This window comes from Prionailurus viverrinus, chromosome D2 (genome assembly GCF_022837055.1).
Source record: "Prionailurus viverrinus isolate Anna chromosome D2, UM_Priviv_1.0, whole genome shotgun sequence".
Lineage (NCBI taxonomy): Eukaryota > Metazoa > Chordata > Mammalia > Carnivora > Felidae > Prionailurus > Prionailurus viverrinus.
Window position 1 is genome coordinate 23,728,873 of NC_062571.1, and position 19,670 is coordinate 23,748,542.

The following is a 19,670-nucleotide window of genomic DNA, read 5'->3' on the forward strand; positions in this document are numbered from 1 at the left end:
GAAAGTCGGGATAGAAGGAACATACTTAAAGATCATAAAAGCCATTTATGAAAAGCCCACAGCTAACATCATCCTCAACGGGGAAAAACTGAGAGCTTTTTCCCTGAGATCAGGAACACGACAAGGATGCCCACTCTCACCGCTGCTGTTTAACATAGTGCTGGAAGTTCTAGCATCAGCAATCAGACAACAAAAAGGAAATCAAAGGCATCAAAATTGGCAAAGATGAAGTCAAGCTTTCGCTTTTTGCAGATGACATGATATTATACATGGAAAATCCGATAGACTCCACCAAAAGTCTGCTAGAACTGATACAGGAATTCAGCAAAGTTGCAGGATACAAAATCAATGTACAGAAATCAGTTGCATTCTTATACACTAACAATGAAGCAACAGAAAGACAAATAAAGAAACTGATCCCATTCACAATTGCACCAAGAAGCATAAAATATCTAGGAATAAATCTAACCAAAGATGTAAAGGATCTGTATGCTGAAAATTATAGAAAGCTTATGAAGGAAATTGAAGAAGATTTAAAGAAATGGAAAGACATTCCCTGCTCATGGATTGGAAAAATAAATATTGTCAAAATGTCAATACTACCCAAAGCTATCTACACATTCAATGCAATCCCAATCAAAATTGCACCAGCATTCTTCTCGAAACTAGAACAAGCAATCCTAAAATTCATATGGAACCACAAAAGGCCCCGAATAGCCAAAGGAATTTTGAAGAAGAAGACCAAAGCAGGAGGCATCACAATCCCAGACTTTAGCCTCTACTACAAAGCTGTCATCATCAAGACAGCATGGTATTGGCACCAAAACAGACACATAGACCAATGGAATAGAATAGAAACCCCAGAACTAGACCCACAAACGTATGGCCAACTCATCTTTGACAAAGCAGGAAAGAACATCCAATGGAAAAAAGACAGCCTCTTTAACAAATGGTGCTGGGAGAACTGGACAGCAACATGCAGAAGGTTGAAACTAGACCACTTTCTCACACCATTCACAAAAATAAACTCAAAATGGATAAAGGACCTAAATGTGAGACAGGAAACCATCAAAACCTTAGAGGAGAAAGCAGGAAAAGACCTCTCTGACCTCAGCCGTAGCAATCTCTTCCTCGACACATCCCCAAAGGCAAGGGAATTAAAAGCAAAAGTGAATTACTGGGACCTTATGAAGATAAAAAGCTTCTGCACAGCCAAGGAAACAACCAACAAAACTAAAAGGCAACCAACGGAATGGGAAAAGATATTCGCAAATGACATATCGGACAAAGGGCTAGTATCCAAAATCTATAAAGAGCTCACCAAACTCCACACCCGAAAAACAAATAACCCAGTGAAGAAATGGGCAGAAAACATGAATAGACACTTCTCTAAAGAAGACATCCGGATGGCCAACAGGCACATGAAAAGATGTTCAGCGTCGCTCCTTATCAGGGAAATACAAATCAAAACCACACTCAGGTATCACCTCACGCCAGTCAGAGTGGCCAAAATGAACAAATCCGGAGACTATAGATGCTGGAGAGGATGTGGAGAAACGGGAACCCTCTTGCACTGTTGGTGGGAATGCAAATTGGTGCAGCCGCTCTGGAAAGCAGTGTGGAGGTTCCTCAGAAAATTAAAAATAGACCTACCCTATGACCCAGCAATAGCACTGCTAGGAATTTATCCAAGGGATACAGGAGCACTGATGCATAGGGCCACGTGTACCCCAATGTTCATAGCAGCACTCTCAACAATAGCCAAATTATGGAAAGAGCCTAAATGTCCATCAACTGATGAATGGATAAAGAAATTGTGGTTTATATACACAATGGAATATTACGTGGCAATGAGAAAAAATGAAATATGGCCTTTTGTAGCAACGTGGATGGAACTGGAGAGTGTGATGCTAAGTGAAATAAGCCATACAGAGAAAGACAGATACCATATGGTTTCACTCTTATGTGGATCCTGAGAAACTTCACAGGAACCCATGGGGGAGGGGAAGGAAAAAAAAAAAAAGAGGTTAGAATGGGAGAGAGCCAAAGCATAAGAGACTTAAAAACTGAGAACAAACTGAGGGTTGATGGGGGGTGGGAGGGAGGAGAGGGTGGGTGATGGGTATTGAGGAGGGCACCTTTTGGGATGAGCACTGGGTGTTGTATGGAAACCAATTTGTCAATAAATTTCATAAAAAAAAAAAAATAAAAAAAAAAAAATAAAATTGGTAGGCCTATTAAAAAAAAAATAAATAAATAAAATAAAATATTTAAAGAAAAATTAATACCAATCCTTTATAAAATCTTTCAGAAAATAAAGAAAGAAGGGATGCTTCCTGAGGTATTCACTGAGTGCAGTATTATCCTAATACTAAAGCAAGAAAAATATATCATTAGAAAATATTACTATATATCAATATGCTCATGGGCATAGTTGTAAAAATTATTAACAAAATGTTAGCAAACAAATAACAGCAATACTTAGAAACCATTATATACTATAATCAAGTGAGACTTATCTTGACTCAGGACGTCAAGGTTGTTTTATCTTCTGAAAACTAGTTAATGTAATATACCATATTTATAGAATGCAAAACACCATCACATAATATCCTTAATAAAAATAGAAAAATCAATAAACAAAACTCAATGTCCATAAGAAAGAAAGAAAAAAAAAGCAAGCAAGCAAGCAAGAAACTCTCAATACCCTAGATATAAATAAGAATTCCCTCCAACTGATCAAGGGCATCTATAAAGTGTATCTGTGAAAAACCTATACCTAACAACATCCTTAATAGTGAAAGACAGAATGCTTATCCTTTGTGATTGAAATGCCTACTCTTATACTTCTATTCAACATTGTACTAGAAATTCTAGCCACTGCAATAAAGCAAAAAAAAAGAAATTAATGTCATGCAGATTAGAAAGAATGAAAACTATCTTAATTACAAATGGCATTAACTTACATGTAGAAAATCCTAAGGAATTTACAAAACTAATAAACAAGTTCATGGTTGCTGGGTACAAGATCATAATAAAAAAAGTCAATTGTATTTTTATGTAGTAGCAATATTACATATTAAGAAATTAAGAAATTTATAAAAAATTAAGAAATTAAGAAAATAATTTTGTCAAAAAGAATAACATACTTAAGAATAAGCTTAAGGAAAAGCATAATAAGACCCATATATTGAAAACTTCAAAACATTGATAAGACAAGTTAAGGAACATCTAAGTAAATGATGAGATGATTCATGTTTACGTATTAAAAGACTTAATATTAAGATGTCCTTTCTTCACAAATTGATGCTTAGATTTAACACAATCCTTATCAAGACTCCAGCAGGATTACTTTATAAAATTTGACAAACTGATCATCAAACGTAAATGGAAATACAGAGGACCTAGAATACCCAAAAACTTTTTATAAAAGGACAATGTTAGAAGACTTATAGCATCAAGTTTCAAACTTATCATAAAATTCCAGTATCACAATAGTATGTTATTGGCATAAGGATAGATAATATAGAGCGATAGAACACAATAGAAAATATAAGAAAACTCTTACAGATGTGGTCAGTTGATTTTTGACAAAGATATCAAGGCAATTTAGTAGGGAAAGTCTTTTCCACAAATGGTGCTGACATAATTGGTCTCAGCTAGGACAAAATAATGTTCTGGTACAGTGCCAAAAAACAACAACAACAAAAAGACAGAACACAAACTTAGATCCTTATATTACACCACAAAAAGTTAAGTCAGATTATTATACATGGAAATAGTTCCAGTTTTGATGAGGAAAATATTTCCTAGATATGGCACCCAAAGCACTACTTAAAATAAAAAAATTGATATGATACATTATCAAAATTTTTAAAAATAGTGTTTGAATGACAAAAAATGAAAAGAAAGCTGTATACTTGCGGAGAGGGGGGGAAATTACATTTATGTACCTAAAGAAGAACTTGTGTCCAAATATAAATAATATAAAGAACTCTTACAAATCAACAATAAAAAATCAATTGAAAAAAAAATGGATGAAAATTTGAACAGACACTTCACTGAAGGAAAATATAGGATTAGCTAATTAGCACATAGACAGATGCTCAACATGTTTAGTCATTAGGGAAACAGAAATTAAAACTATAATATGGGGGCATCTGGGTGGCTCAGTCTGTTAACCCTCTGAATCTTGATTTCAGCTCAGGTCACAATCTCATGGTATGTGAGATGGAGCCCTCCATGCTGTCAGTGTGGAGCCTGCTTGGGGTTCTCTCTCTCCCTTTCTCTCTGCCCTGCCCCTGCTCTCTAAATAAATAAATAAATAAATAAATAAATAAATAAATAAATAAATAAATTTTAGAAACCTACAACATGTTGCATGGAACCACAAAAGACCCTAAATAGCCAAAGTAATGTTGAAAAAGAAAATCAAAGCTGGAGGCATCACAATCCTGGACTTTAGCCTGTACTCCAGTACAGACTGTAATCATAAAGACAGTATGGTATTGGCAGAAAAACAGACACATAGAACAGTGGAGTAGAATAGAGAACAAGAAATGGACCCACAAATGTATGACCAACTAATCTTCAACAAAGCAGGAAAGAGTATACAATGGAAAAAAAAAAAACAGTCTCTAGCAAATGGTGCCAGGAGAACTGGACAGCAACATGCAGAAGAATGAAACTGGAGCACTTTATTACACCATACACAAAAATAAATTCAAAATGGATGAAAGGCCTAAATGTGAGACAGGAAAGCATCAAAATCCTAGAAGAGAAAACAGGCAACAACCTCTTTTACCTCAGGCATAGCAAATTCTTACTTGACACGTCTCTGAAGGCAAGAGAAACAAAATTAAAAATTAACTCTTGGGACCTCATCAAGATAAGAAGCTTCTGCACAGCAAAAGAAACAATCAACAAAACTAAAAGACAACCAACGGAACGGAAGAAGATATTTGCAAATGACATATTGGGTAGAGGGTTAGTATCCAAAATCTATAAAGCACTTACGAAACTCAACACCCAAAAAACCAATAATCCAATGAAGAAATGAGCAAAAGGCATGAATAGACACTTTCCAAAGAAGACATCCAGATGCTCAACATTGGCTCATCAGGGAAATACAAATCAAAACTACATTGAGATATCACCTCACACTGGTAAGAGTGGCTAAAATTATCAATTCAGGAAAGAACAGATGTTGGTGAGGATGGAGAAAGAGGAACTCTTTTGCACTGTTGGTGGGAATGCAAACTGGTGCAGCCACTCTGGAAAACAGTATGGAAGTTCCTCAAAAAATTAAAGATACAACTGCCCTTCAACCCAGCAATAGCACTACTAGGAATTTATCCAAAGAATATAGGAGTGCTGATTCATGGGAGAACATGTACCTGAATATTTATAGCAGCACTATCAACAATAGCAAAATTATGGGAAGAGCCCAAATGTCCATCAACTGGTGAATGGATAAATAATAAGTGGGATATTTATAAAATGCAATACTACTTGGCAATGAAAAAGAATGAAATCTTGACATTTGCAATGACATGGATGGAACTGGAGGGTATTATCCTAAGTGAAATAAGTCAGTTAGAGAAAGACAGATATCATACGTTTTCACTCATATGTGGAAGTTGAGAAACTTAGCAGAGCACTGTGGGGGAAGGAAAAAAAAATAGTTACAAACAGAGAGGGAGGCAAACCGTAAGAGATCTTTAAATACAGACAACAAACTGAGGATGGAAGGGGTGAAGAAAATGGGTGATGGGCATTGAGGAAGGCACTTGTTGGGATGAGCACTGGGTGCTTCATGTAAGTGATGAATCATGGAAATCTACTCCCAAAGCCAAGAGCACACTGTATACACTGCATGTTAGCTAACTTGACAATAAATTATATTTAAAAATGAAACTAAAAAGTAAATAAATAAAACCCTGTAATATGATACCACAAGAACATAACAGAATGTTTATAATCAAAATACTAAAAAAATGGTGAAAATGAGAAGAAATGGAATATAAAAATATACAGCCACTTTAGAAAACAGTTTGGTAGTTTCTTAAACAATTAAACATGTACTTAACATAAACCCAGTCATTCTACTCCTAGGTATATACCCAAGAGAAATAAAAAAAGATCTATACAAAGGATTTTAGTGTATGTCCATAGCCATCTCATTCTTAATAGCAAGATAATAGCAGTACATACATATATCAACTATGAAATGAATAAATAAAATGTGGTATATGCATGGAATACTATTTAGCAATTAAAAAGCGGCTAACTACCAATACATGAAACAGTGTGAATGAACCCTAGAAACATTCTAGGTGAAAAAGCTACACACAAAACACTACATATTTTATGATACCTTTTACATGAAATTTCTAGAAAAGGACACTGTGCAGAAAGAAAGCATATCAGAGGTTGCCTAGGGTTCGCTGTAGGAATGAGTGAGAATTGACTCCAAACAGCTATAAGGAATCTAGATTCTGATTATGGTTACACATTAATAAATTTACTAAATATCGAACCACAGAATTAGAATAGTTGAATTTTATGGTGTGTAAAGTTAAGCTCTTAAGAAAAATTTGCAGCATCTCACAAGTCCATGTAAATTCATAACTATTAGGCAAATGAACTTAAAGTGAGCATACAGAAATTGATTTAAGTTTAAAAAATTGAATTTGAGATATTTAGCCAGGATGCAGGAAAGAGAGCTAGGTATCATCGTGGTGTACACATTATTGAAGGTTTTCTCCTAAATCTGTCAGCCCAAATTATGGAATTAAATAAAAATAGAAAATAAAATGTTATAAAAATAGGTAATGCTAAGTGGGTTATAATGAAGTAGCCTCCTTTACTATTGCACGTGAACATCTTTCACAAGCACATTAAATTTATTTTTCATGATCGTCTTTTTTAAGGTCAAAGGGGAAGGCTATACCCCAGTGGGAGAGGTTTAAGTCTCTCCTCTGAAGAGATGACATTTGCAGTGTCTACCCTTCCAGTACAGAAGATACTGGTGACAAAATCAAAACTCAGAAGGTGGGTTTTAAGAGGGAGAAAAAATTCTAAATTCTTTCTGAGTCTGAGTAGTGATGGAGTCGCATGGGAGGAGACTACAGAAGGTCACTGACACCATGTAGTTATATCAAAAATAAAATGAGAGGAGCTTGGATGGTTCAGTCGGTTAAGCATCCAACTCTTGATTGCGGCTCAGGTCATGATCTCACAGTTTATGGGATGGAGCCCAGTGCAGAGCCTGCTTAGAATTCTCTCCCTCCCTCTCTTTCTGCCCTTCTCTTGCTCATGTCCTCTCTCTCTCTCTTTCAAAATAAATAAACATTTTAAAAAGTAAATAAATAAAAATTTTAAAAAACTTCAGTCTGAAACCATGAAACCTAAAAGAAATTTTAAAACAGGGGTGCCTGAGTGGTTCAGTCGGTTGTGTCTGACTTCGGCTCAGGTCATGATCTTGCGATCTGTGAGTTGAAGCCCCGTGTTGGGCTCTGTGCTGACAGCTCAGAGCCTGGAGCCTGCTTCGGATTCTGTGTCTCCCTCTCTCTCTCTGCCCCTCCCCTGCTCATGCTCTGTCTCTCTCTCTGTCAAAAATAAATAAACATTAAAAAAATTAAAAATTTAAAACAATAACCAGGGCATACTTTATTTGATCCCTTCTCATGACATAATACAAGTTTAAAATAAGAAAAAAAAAGGTTTTTGAAATGTTCACATTAATTTGTAGGTGGCAGGAGAATTTGCTGAATTGAAATTACCTGGATTGGGATACGACTGTGTGTCCAGAATTTCTCTCACTACTTACTCACCATTTGCTCTTCAGTAACCACCTAGCACATTGCCTGGTACACACTAGATAATCAATCTACAGTTGATGAATGAATGAGTACCTCATGATTTTCAAAGTTTTTTGGGGGGAATTAAGATTTTAATGACTAACCTATTGAATATTTAACATCTATTGGCAAACACTGATCTGTTAAATGCACCTTGGTGTCATTTCTGGATGGACCTAATAAACAGACCATTAAGATAGCCGAGTTAGTCATTTCTTACATTTTTATTTTATTTTAAAAAAATATTTATTTCTTTATTTTGAGAGGGAGAGAGAGCACACATGCAAGCAGAAGAGGGACAGAGAGAGGGGGAGAGAGAGAACCCCAAGCAGGCTCCAGACTGATAGCGTGGAGCCAGATGCAGGGCTTGGTCTCACAAACCCATGAGAACATGACTTGAGCCAAAATAAGATTCAGACACTTAACTGACTGAGCCACCCAGGTGCCCATTTCTCGCATTTTTATTATCAGCCCTACAAAACATATTCCTCCTGAATACTCCATTTCCTACCCTATATCCCTCCCATCTCCCTAGATATTTAGCATGTATGTGTTTATTTCTATACAGTTTGGCTAGTCATATTTGTATTTTTATGGCCCTGTCACTGTGCCTATATAGTTACTTATTGTTTTTATGTGCTTGGTCATGATTTTTTCATGTTTTTCTTGTAATCCCATTGTGTCATAAGTGTCCTAAAGTATCTTAAAATTTGTTATACAATGTAAAACACTGGCTAAATGTAAGGTATTAAAGATACAAAACTGAAATCAACATTTTGAGGACAATGGATCAATTTAAATTGAATTCTTTTTAAAATTCTACATGTACTTAATAAAATATAAGAAAAATCAGTACAAGTGGAATAGGAAATGATTATATACAGGTAACCTATGGTTACAGATATACTTTGTGCTATAATTGGGATATTAAGTTTACTCAGTAAGTTAGTGCATTTTGCTCAGCTTTATGTTTCGTTATTTGAGAAACACAGCATAAAGTAAACTGTAGCATTAAAAGCCAGCTTCATTGCAATTTATTTTTATAGCATAGTGCAAAACAACCCAAGCTGAAAGTACATACAGGCACTCAGACTTAAATCCCTAAAGGTAAGAAAGTAGTTCCATAAACAGATGTGATCATGGATTCTGAGTTTATTTGCTTGTGGCAAAAATAAAAGTACCAACTCAATAAGTTTTAATTTATAGGCATCTCCACCAGAAAGCCTTTGGGCACTTTGAACAAAACTGACTAAAAATAAAATTTAGTGAAAAAAAACAAAACAAAAAAAACCCCCAACCTAATCTGCCCCATTCTCCACTCACACGAGGGAATATAAATTCTCACCTGGGTAGAGGAGAGATTTCCTTATGTCTTTTCTAGGTGATTTCCTGGAATGGTAGCTATGCTCTGCTCTAGAAGAGAATTTTATGATTGGGGGCATTCCTGGACATTTGAGAATATGAGAGAGGAGCTATGGATGGTGACTCTACCTCTAGGTTTTCTGATCACTACAGCCCCATAGGTTAGTTATGGTCATGCAGACATGTAGAGAGCCTTTCTGTTCTCACCCAAAGGAAATATTATTTGCCCATTTTCCTTAGCAGGAAGTTCATGTATATATAAACTGGGCTCGTACCTAAACCTGAACATCAGGAAATTCTATGATTGTATCACTGGTCATATGATAGACTGGAAATCCTTATATTTCTTCTGTAAATAAAAGAATAGACACGTATGAGGGCCTGACCTTGCAGGCCTACTTACCTCACATTTTGTTCCTCCAGGGTCTCACTTGTGAATTCCAGTATGTCAGCAGCTGTTCCCACAAACATAAGGAGAAGTTGCGAGAGTTGGTCCCTAGTGATCCCGCCTCCAATGGGTAGAAGCCATCTTCCAATTATGAGCATTAGCAAGAATGTCTGATGGAGTCCCAAAGTCCAAACTTTTTCACATACTGTAGATAAGTTATTTACAAAAACTTTGGCCTGTGTAACAGAAATGTCATACAGAGAGAAGGACCATGAGCTGCCACCTTGGAAAGTGATGCCATGTTCACCATGGCTTTCAATCCACAGTTTTTCTGGAAGGTCATTTTCATAAAAATGATTCTTCACTTACTAAAGAAAATAAAGCTCCTTTCAACTGAAAACTCTGGAGAAAAAAAGCTAAGATGGTTTTTAAAATGGGGCAGCCTTATAAGAAGTAATTTAAACCTCACACTTGCTAGTAGGATTGTAACATTTGGTATTTAAAGAGCCAATCTGATGACGTTTTAAAGATCACTTCTCATTTTACTTTCTCTGTAACAAAGTATGACACAACACATAGCAAAAGTTTTTAAATACCATATTAAAATCACAAAAAAATCCTTGTATTTTTCTTTCAGAGATTTCAAGTCTGAATTTAGTAATCTGGGAATATTTTAAAATGGTACAAATCTCTTGTTTTTTATTGCTCTAAAACACTGCTACATCAAATGAGAGAATGTATAATAATGTTTATTAATTATGTAAATGTAAAGAAAGAGACTAACTATAGTTACTATTTTTATTTTGAACATTTAACATAATTGAAAAATCTATAAGCTAGCAACCAAATTTTATTCTGCCTTTAATCTTGGACTCTGAGAAAAATTTACACTCCTTTCTTGTTTTCTGAATGATATCTCTTGCCCGTTTAACTTCTATATCAGTTTTAAAATATATCACTGGCCCTCAGAGGCTATAATCTTTTAAAGACCAGGAATGTTGGTCTCCGGTGGATTGGATAGTTGATTCTGATTTATACAAGTAACTTGACTATGTTTGTGCAAATCTATTTACTCCTCTCAATTACTTACTGATGTACAGGTAAAGGCAGGATAAGACAAGGCAGGATGCTAACCTGATTGAAGCCACGCATGAAGATCAGTGATCTTGCCTTTACACACTATTTAATATTTCTTCTATGAGACTTCATATACATCTTACTCAATTCTTTTTTTTATGTTTATTTATTTTTGAGAGAGAGAGGGACAGAGTGTGAATAGGAGAGGGGCAGAGAGAGAGGGAGACACAGAATCTGAAGCACCCTCCAGGCTCTGAGCTGGCAGCACAGAGCCTGACGCAGGGCTTGAACTCATGAACCGCAAGATCATGACCTGAGCCAAAGTCAGACACTTAACCGACTGAGCCACCCAAGTGCCCCATACATCCTACTTAATTCTTATAGGAAGCATACTAGTGGGGTAGATATTAATACTTTCAACTGTCAGATGAAAAACTGAGATACAGAGAGATTAAGTGATTTTTTCAAAGTGATGTCAGTCAGCTGTGACGGGAGCTTGATTTAGAATCCATGAATTAGACTGAATTAAATCTCTTAGAATCAATAATCTATCTTATTGTTGAAACCATGGCTCATTGGTACAGGCCTGGGCCTCGAGTCTCTCCCATATATCATTTCCTAATAGGCCATGGTTAGTTTGACAAATATCAGGCATGTGAAGAACAAAGAAGTAATTCTATTTTGGCTGAAAATCTTCCCTATTTTATTAATGTAAACTCCTAAAATATATACAGGACAGATCCCAATCTTTTAACTATATCATTCCTTTACCAAAAATATGTATCTCCCTTTGTGCATACATTGTCTGACCTAAGTGTTATAGGTTACTTAATGCTGCAAGTTAAATATACCTATTAATATACAGGTATATATTAGATATATATGACTATTATGCATGTTAAATGTGTTTAATAAATATAAAAATACAATTGTTTTGCAAAATCCTGAGCAAACGATTAAATGATTGGCAAATTTCCTTAGGAAAGAATGAGCTGCAAGGTGTAGAGCATGTTATTCTCACCAAATGAAAAGGTGATTTGCCAGATCCTTTAAAACACAGTGGAAAAAGCTCTCACCGTCTTAATGAGATCATCTGCTCCATTGGCTTGTTCACTTGACATCAAAGTTTGATTGAAGTTTTCTTTGCTGCTGGTATTTTGTGACATCCCTTCAGATTGGCTACTGCAATGCTAAGAATTTTGTAAAAAGGCAATATGTAAAAAAAAAAAAAACACACAATAGTAGAGTTCCAAGTGGCTTCAATTATCTAAGCAATTATGAGTAGATATGCAGAGTTTACACAGCATGCATAAACATTTCCAAAAATCAGATTATAGTCTTGAGATAGAAAACCACTTTTCAATTAATATGAGAGCAGACTCAACTATACATGTTTTATTTTTCCACAAGTTTATGAGGATGTAGAAGCTCCAAGTTCATTGTGCAGAGCTGTAGAATGTTTTAAGTTTTAATTTTAATTCCAATTAATACACATACAGTGTTATATTAGTTTCAGGTGTACAATATAGTGATTTAACAATTTCATACATCACCCAGTGCTCATCTCAAGTGCACTCCTTAATCCTGATCACCTATTTAACTCACCCCCACCCCCATCCCAGCTCCTCTCTGGTAACCATCAGTTTGTTCTCTATAATTGTCCGGATTTTTGTTTGTTTGTTTTGTCTCTCTTTTTTTCCCCCCTTTGATCATTTGTTTTTTTCTAATATTCCACATATGAGTGAAATTATATGGTATTTGTCTTTCTCTGACTGGCTTATTTCACTTAGCATTATACTCTCTAGCTTTATCCATGTCATTGCAAATGGCAAGATTTCAGTCTTTTATATGGCTGAATAATATTCCGTTGAATATATATACCACCTCTTCTTTATCCATTCATTTATCGATGGACACTTGGGCTGCTTCCATAATTGGGCTATTATAAATATGCTGCCATAAAAATAGGGGTGAATATATCCCTTTGAATTAGTGTTTTGTATTAATCGGGTAAATACCTCATAGTACAATTGCTGGATCCTAAGGTAGTTCTAGCTTTAACTTTCTGAGGAACCTTCATACTATTTTCCACATTGGCTGCACCAGTTTGCATTCCCATCAACAGTGCACAAGGGTTCGTTTTTCTCCACATCCTTGCCAACACTGTTCTTTCTTGTGTTGTTGATTTTAGCCATTCTGACACGTGTGAGGTGATATCTCATTATAGCTCTGATATGCATTTCCCTGATGATAAGTGGTGATGTGCATCTTTTCATGTGTCTTTTGGCCATCTGTATGTCTTCTTTGGAGAAATATCTGTTCATGACTTCTGCCCATTTTTAATTGGATTATTTGGTTTTTGGGTGTTGAGTTTTAGAAGTTTTATATATATATATATATATATATATATATATATATATATATATATTTTGGATACTAACCCCTTCTCAGATATGTCATTTCCAAACATCTTCTCCCATTCAATAGGTTGCCTTTTAGTTTTGTTGTTTCCTTCACTGTGCTGAGCTTTTTATTTTGATGCAGTCCCAGTAGTTTATTTTTGCTTTTGTTTCCCTTGCCTCAGGAGACAAATCCCAGAAAAAAATTGCTATAGCCAATGTCAAAGATGTTAGTGCCTGTGTCCTCTTCCAGGATTTTTATGGTTTCAGGTGTCACATTTAAGTCTTTAATCCATTTTGAATTTATTTTTGTGTGTGGTGTAAGAAAGTGGTCCAAGTTCATTTTTCTGCATGTTGCTGTCCACTTTTCCCAACACCATTTGTTGAAGAGACAGTCTTTTTCCCATTGAATATTCTTTCTTGCTTTGTCAAAGATTAGTTGACCATATAGTTGTGGGTTCTTTTCTGGGCTTTCTATTCTGTTCTACTGATCTACGTGTCTGTTTTTGTGCCAGTACCATACTGTCTTGATCACTACAACTTTGTAATGCAACTTGAACTCTGGAATTGTGATGCCTCCAGCTTTGCTTTTCTTTTTTTAAGATTGCTTTGGCTATTTGAGGTCTTAGGTGGATCCAGACAAATTTTAGGATTGTTTGTTCTAGTTCTGTGAAAACTGCTGTTGGTATTTGAGAGCTGTACAATTTATGGAGTCATAGTTGGGTTTCCTTTCTTGAATCCTGGAACAATTGCAAAACAAATCAACAACCAATGACAGCATTAAAACATGTATGATCTTGGCCAAAGTGTTGATTCTAAGAGTTTATTTCTTGTCCAGAAGGCTCTTTATCTAAAATACCATTTACTTAGGTCGGTAATCCAATTACATTCAATCTTGCCTGTTAAGCACTGTAACAATCAAAAGAATTATCATGTTCACCCATCAAAATATACATTTTAGTGGCATTTTGAAAGTCAACTTAGGTTTATGAAAAATTTGACAAAGACCTAAATTAAATGTTTTCCCCCCTCACTCTTTCATTTTGTGTGTAAATTTCTGCAGGTGGACTGTGCATGATTTTTATCCAGATGCTGGGAATCTGAGGTAGAGAAAAGATTTATAAGAGAGAAAAGGGGTGGCACTTGAAAATGTAGTGGTAGCCACTGATTATTTCACACACTGTTTAAAAAAAAAGATTGAAGATTTTGTTTTAAACACCTGCAGAGCTAACATACTTTTGAAACATACACAAACAGATGCACACAGCACTGCCATCACCACCACCAGCACCACATATCCACACTCATGTATTTGGGTTTAGAGAAACTATTTTTTTTCAAATGCTAACGCTGTGAGAAGTATATTTTTCTTAATTATTTTGGATACTGCATCGATCATTAAATAAACCACTTGAAAAAGTAAAAAGAAATGTCAAGAAACTATTTTTTTTCTAGTCTCTCCCCAAACAACTAGTGTTATGAGTGAAATGACAAGAATAATTAGGAAAAATGGCCATGTGCCATATCTCTAAAAGCAAAAATCCAGCTGTTAGCACACTATTTTTTTCTGTACAGCTAAGGCTCCAAGAAAAGATAATGAAGATAAAAAATTCAATCTTTGAACCAAGCAACAAATCCTTATTGCATAGTAGCTTTGTGAGAATCAAATAGGCAATAGGAAACAAATTTTGACCACTTTATTTGCAGGCATGAAAGCACAGTGTATATTAAAAATGGTGACCTTCATATGTTTTTTTACATCCTTATCACCAAAAATCCATAGACATATTATTTAAATAAAGTCATCTGCACTGCAGTAGCAAATAGCTTTGTAGTCCATATTAAGATATTACAACCTATCTGAGTCCCATTCTATTCTTGTAATTCTACTTACTACAAAATGATGAAATTTTCCTTTAAGTGGCAACTGCATTTGGACAGCAAAAACCAACTGGTTTGATGCCTACAACCTAACCCAACTTGTATTGTTTTTATGGTAATATTATTTACATTTCACGTTGTATAGGTGAGTCATGTAGATGTTCTGGGTACCAACAAACCACTTTTTCATGGGCTATGTCTTAAAAACTCTTACTAGCTTCAAAAATATTCCTTTGGGTCAAACCAGACTAAAACACCTTCAAGACTAGAAACTTTTCATTGCTTTAATTTTGCTACTTCGTAAATAGACTTGAGAGTTATGGTCATAGTTGTTTTCAGCTATGTAGACCTAGCCAGATTCAGAAATGAAGGCACAGAATTGATCATTTAAGATTTGGAATCTCTTCATGAAATAGGTCAAGATGTTTTACGAATGCCAAAACACAGGTTAGAACTTTTAGGATGTAGAATACATGGAAAATGTGAAAAGAAACTAATTATTCTTTCCTGTCATGAAAAAAAAGTCAGATGATTTTGATTCAAAACTCCTGTAAAACATAGAACATGTAACTGAGAAAGGCAGTGTGGGTTAACAGAGCAGGGATCAAGGCCTAGGTGCTAAGCCCCAGAATTCTTACTGATTAGCTGAGCAGGCCTTGAGAAAATTACTTAATCTTTCTGAGTCTTAGCCGTCCTCTTTTATAAAGTAGAAATATATATATATATATATATATATATATATATATATACCATGCCTAACTTATGGAGTGCCTGAGTTCATAAAGGAGAAAATGTATTTGAAAATACTTTCAGAAAAAAAAGGATGATATAAAGAAAAGTGGTTATTATCACAACCAAACATTTTTAAATGAATGGACTAAGAGAATTGCTGTGCCTCCCTTTTTTCTGCCATTTATTTTCCTTAGATGCAATTCCACTACTGTTTTGTCTCTCTTTCTCTTACTTTTTTCTACTTCCATCTCTGCCCACCCTGCCCAATTCAATCTTTGGGCATTCATTTTAATTTTTAGTGTCAAAATGAGTCAAATCCATTACTACTAAAGGTCCAATTTCTTTTGTAGTATGAAAATTAGAGAGGTACTGCCTGGGGCTCAAAAATCTTTTTTTTATTAAAAAGAGAGCTTTTGGTTGCATGCTATTTGTTGTAATGGGATTTGACCTGTATATCAATTAACTGTGCAATGCATTTATATTATAAAAGCGTTTGGGGAAATGAATTGTTATTGTGGATGATAGTCATGTTATAGAATTGGATGTGAAGGAAAGAAATGATTCAAATCACCAGAGCTTATTTCCATAACCCTGAAAGTTGTAAGTAGTAAGGAAATTGAAACAGTCCCCTAACTCCTCATGGTACAGTTTTAAAAACCATGATAACTTGAACCAGTCTATCTATTGTAACAAAAATATTTTTGCCACAGATATAAAGATAGCCTATGACTTTAATACTTTTTAAATAGGAGATTTAAGGCAGATAATGTTTTCTTTATGCCTGTTTTATTGGTATGTGCTTGTGGAATTCTTCAAAAATAGTCCATAGAGTTAAATTCCCCTGTGTGTACCTAAAATTTGGAACATTTTCCAGATGCAGTTTGAATATCTGAAACATACACAAGAGGCTTAACTTTACTATAAAATGATTGACTGTAGGAAAGAAATCTGTATAGGGGCAAAGTCTTATCTTGACTAAAGCATTTTATCAGTAAAGGTACTAAAATTATACCATAGCTAAAGTTCATCTGTAACCTAGTTCCTTTATCCACGCTCTGAAGATGTGAAGTGTGGTCTGGAATCTGATGGGATTTGCCATCCACAGTATGGAGCCTTAATAACAACAGATTGTGAGACTATTCCAGAGCCTGAGACTTAGGGTTGCCCATGTGAGAAGCAACTCGCTTAGCAGCTCTTTCTTTATATATAGATTAGGGACTCTTATTGGAAACCACTGTTTATTTTTTAAATCAGTGTGGTCCTCATACATATAGTCCACCTTTCCCAATGGTGGGTGCCATACTCCTCTCCTTTACCCTGAATGTCTGGCTCCAGAATAGAATTCCTATTTCACTAAAACAGATCATAGGACTTTAGGACTCTCAAAAGGGAATCTTTTGTAATCTGTAAGGCCTAAATTTTAAGATAGACTATTTCAAATAGACCCTCCAAGTTTGACTGTATTTACATAGCAGGGTATAGACAATGGGTTTCTATTTTGTTTTTGCTATTTTTAAAAATATTTCAGAGGATGCTGGATTATTGAGCCCTGCCCATTCTTGGTACAATACAGAAACTCATTAAATCTGTAAAGTTTAAAACCAAATTTTTACACACAGCCTGCCCCCCATATAAACTCTAGCATATTCGGAGGTTAGGGGATGCTTAGGAACAAGATCTCTAACATAAATTGTTAATTAATTATGTAATTTTAAATCTTAAATAAATGTAACATTTTTATTGGTTTTGACAGATTGTGAATTCACTTTCTTTTGCTAATGGCCTCTTACTTATTCAATTCTTGATAACTCCAATTCCTCTGAGACATGCATTTCTGAAACAAATTGGATTATAGTATGAAAGTAGTTTATTGATGAATTTTCCACTTTCCTACTTTCCAAAAGGCCATACCTGGGTCTCATGGTGCATTTCAAGAAGCCATAATGATGGAACAATGCTAATCAGATATATAAATATGGCTGGTGAAAACCTGTGGAAGAAGAGAAAAAGATAGTTTAGTTTTTACAAAAAAAAAAAAAATTTAAAGAAAACAAAACAAATGCACATACCCTGATCACATCCAGTCAATCCTCTTTATCTGAAGTGTTCATTTCAATAGGGAAAAAAGCATTATGTGATTTCTGCCATATGGATTATAGAGAAACAAAGTAACTGCAAAAGGCACTAGCAGCTGTCATTCTCACTGAATTTCTAATCCAATTAATAGAAGTTAATTTTAATATGGTTTAATGGGACACTGCCAACTAGTTGCAGGCACAAAACTGGATATTTTGTGTTTAATATGTTTTACAGATAGCAAATACAGCAACAGTAAATCTTCTTGGATTTCTCAGCATTGCAATTTCAGGAAAATTGGCTGCATTTTTTAATATTAACCTAGAATTCTGAAAGCTCAAATAGTAACATCCTGCTAGAACACAAAAATCAGATGATAATGAATAGGAATGAGCAAAATCTACTGACTGTATCTGCTAAGCCTAGTGAAAATAAAAATGCAAACAAACAACAACACATGAAGTGCTTGGTATTTTTTTAAAGCTATCTACATTCATTATTTCTGGCTCAAAATTCCGAGGGCAGTTCAAATAGTGGGCCTTTATAATCAAAAATAATCAGTTTCAAATATCAGTTTTGCCAGTGACTCTCAGTTTGCTTCCTAATCCACAAAATGGGGACAGTCACTGTATTAGTCATCTTGGACTGCCATACCAACATACCACAGATTGGGTAGTTTAAACAACAGAAACTTATTTTCTCACAGTTCTGGAGGTTGGTAGTCTAAGATTGGGGTTCAAAGATGATTTTGATTTGGTGATGTCTCTCTTCCTGGTTTTTAGAAGACACCTTCTTGCTGTGTCTTCACACGGCCTTTCCTCGGGGCACATGCACTTCACAAGGAGAGAAAGAGAGATCTCTCTTCTCCTCTTAAAAGTCTATCAATCTTATTGGCTTAAGATCTTACCCTTATGACCTCATTTCCTAAAACCTCTATCTCAAAATAGAGTCACATTGGGGGTTAGGGTTTCAACATATGAATTTATGGGAAACAGAATTCAGTCCATAGTGGTCACATTTATCCCACAGAGGTCTTTATTATACTTTCTGTAAAGAATGCCTAGCAGACGTAGGCACATCATAACAGGTAATTACTATTAATATTTTTATAAGACATTATACAATGAAAATGTGTCCTTAGAACTTTGAAATAAGAGAAAAATAGCATAGTTTCCAAATTTATTTCTTCAAATTGCACTTCATTTTAGATTGGACTATTGCTTTATAGACCATCTCAAAGTCAAAATTGTAAGCTAATATAATTTTATTAAAATACTTATAGTATATGCATGTGGTGGTTTAAAATGACCTAAAAATTAGAAATGCTAATTCCTCAATAAATACAATTATTCAAGATGAATTGGTATTAAAACCATATTATTATAACCCAGGAGAGAAAAGTGACCAGACCTAAGTGGAAGAAAACATCTAGAATGGACTTTTTAAAGAAAGGCTCTTAACCCTTTCACTAATATTGCCTTTTAACTTCTGGGGAGAAGAAAGAAAGGACAAAAGAAAGTGAATTCTTTAAAAATCAGTATTTAATATAGAAATTCCTCCATCTTTGATTTCCTGCAAAGAACCAATTTTGAAACAAAGGTTATAGGTCATGATATTATTGAAATCTTGGCAGATGGCTGGGCAATGGAGAGAGCAAAAACCCCATGGTTGAACATCCACCTAAAAAAAGGGGGGTGGGGAAATTAATTCCTTGACCTTACATATCAAGGGAAACATCAGGAGAGAGTATTTCCTTTGTGTGACTAAGAAAGGAAATGATTTCCAGTCGCAAGGACATTTGGAATATGTAAATGTTTGTTCTGCTATGTCAAATGTCCACTGGACTGCAGTTTTCTTGACTCTCTTGGGATTAATTTTGAGATTGACTCCCCT

At 35.0% G+C, this 19,670-nt stretch overlaps 1 protein-coding gene across 2 annotated transcripts in view; it reads right to left on the reverse strand.

The window, feature by feature from the left end:
• TMEM26 (transmembrane protein 26) overlaps positions 1-19,670 on the reverse strand; it is a 52,642-nt gene that overhangs the window by 18,750 nt on the left and 14,222 nt on the right. For both annotated transcript variants that reach the window (XM_047826002.1, XM_047826001.1), the window contains exons 2-4: positions 17,613-17,691; positions 11,766-11,879; positions 9,628-9,848 (exon numbers count right to left, since the gene is read on the reverse strand). In XM_047826002.1, coding sequence (XP_047681958.1) covers positions 9,628-9,848; positions 11,766-11,879; positions 17,613-17,691 — 414 coding nt within the window. The remainder of the gene's footprint in view (positions 1-9,627; positions 9,849-11,765; positions 11,880-17,612; positions 17,692-19,670) is intronic.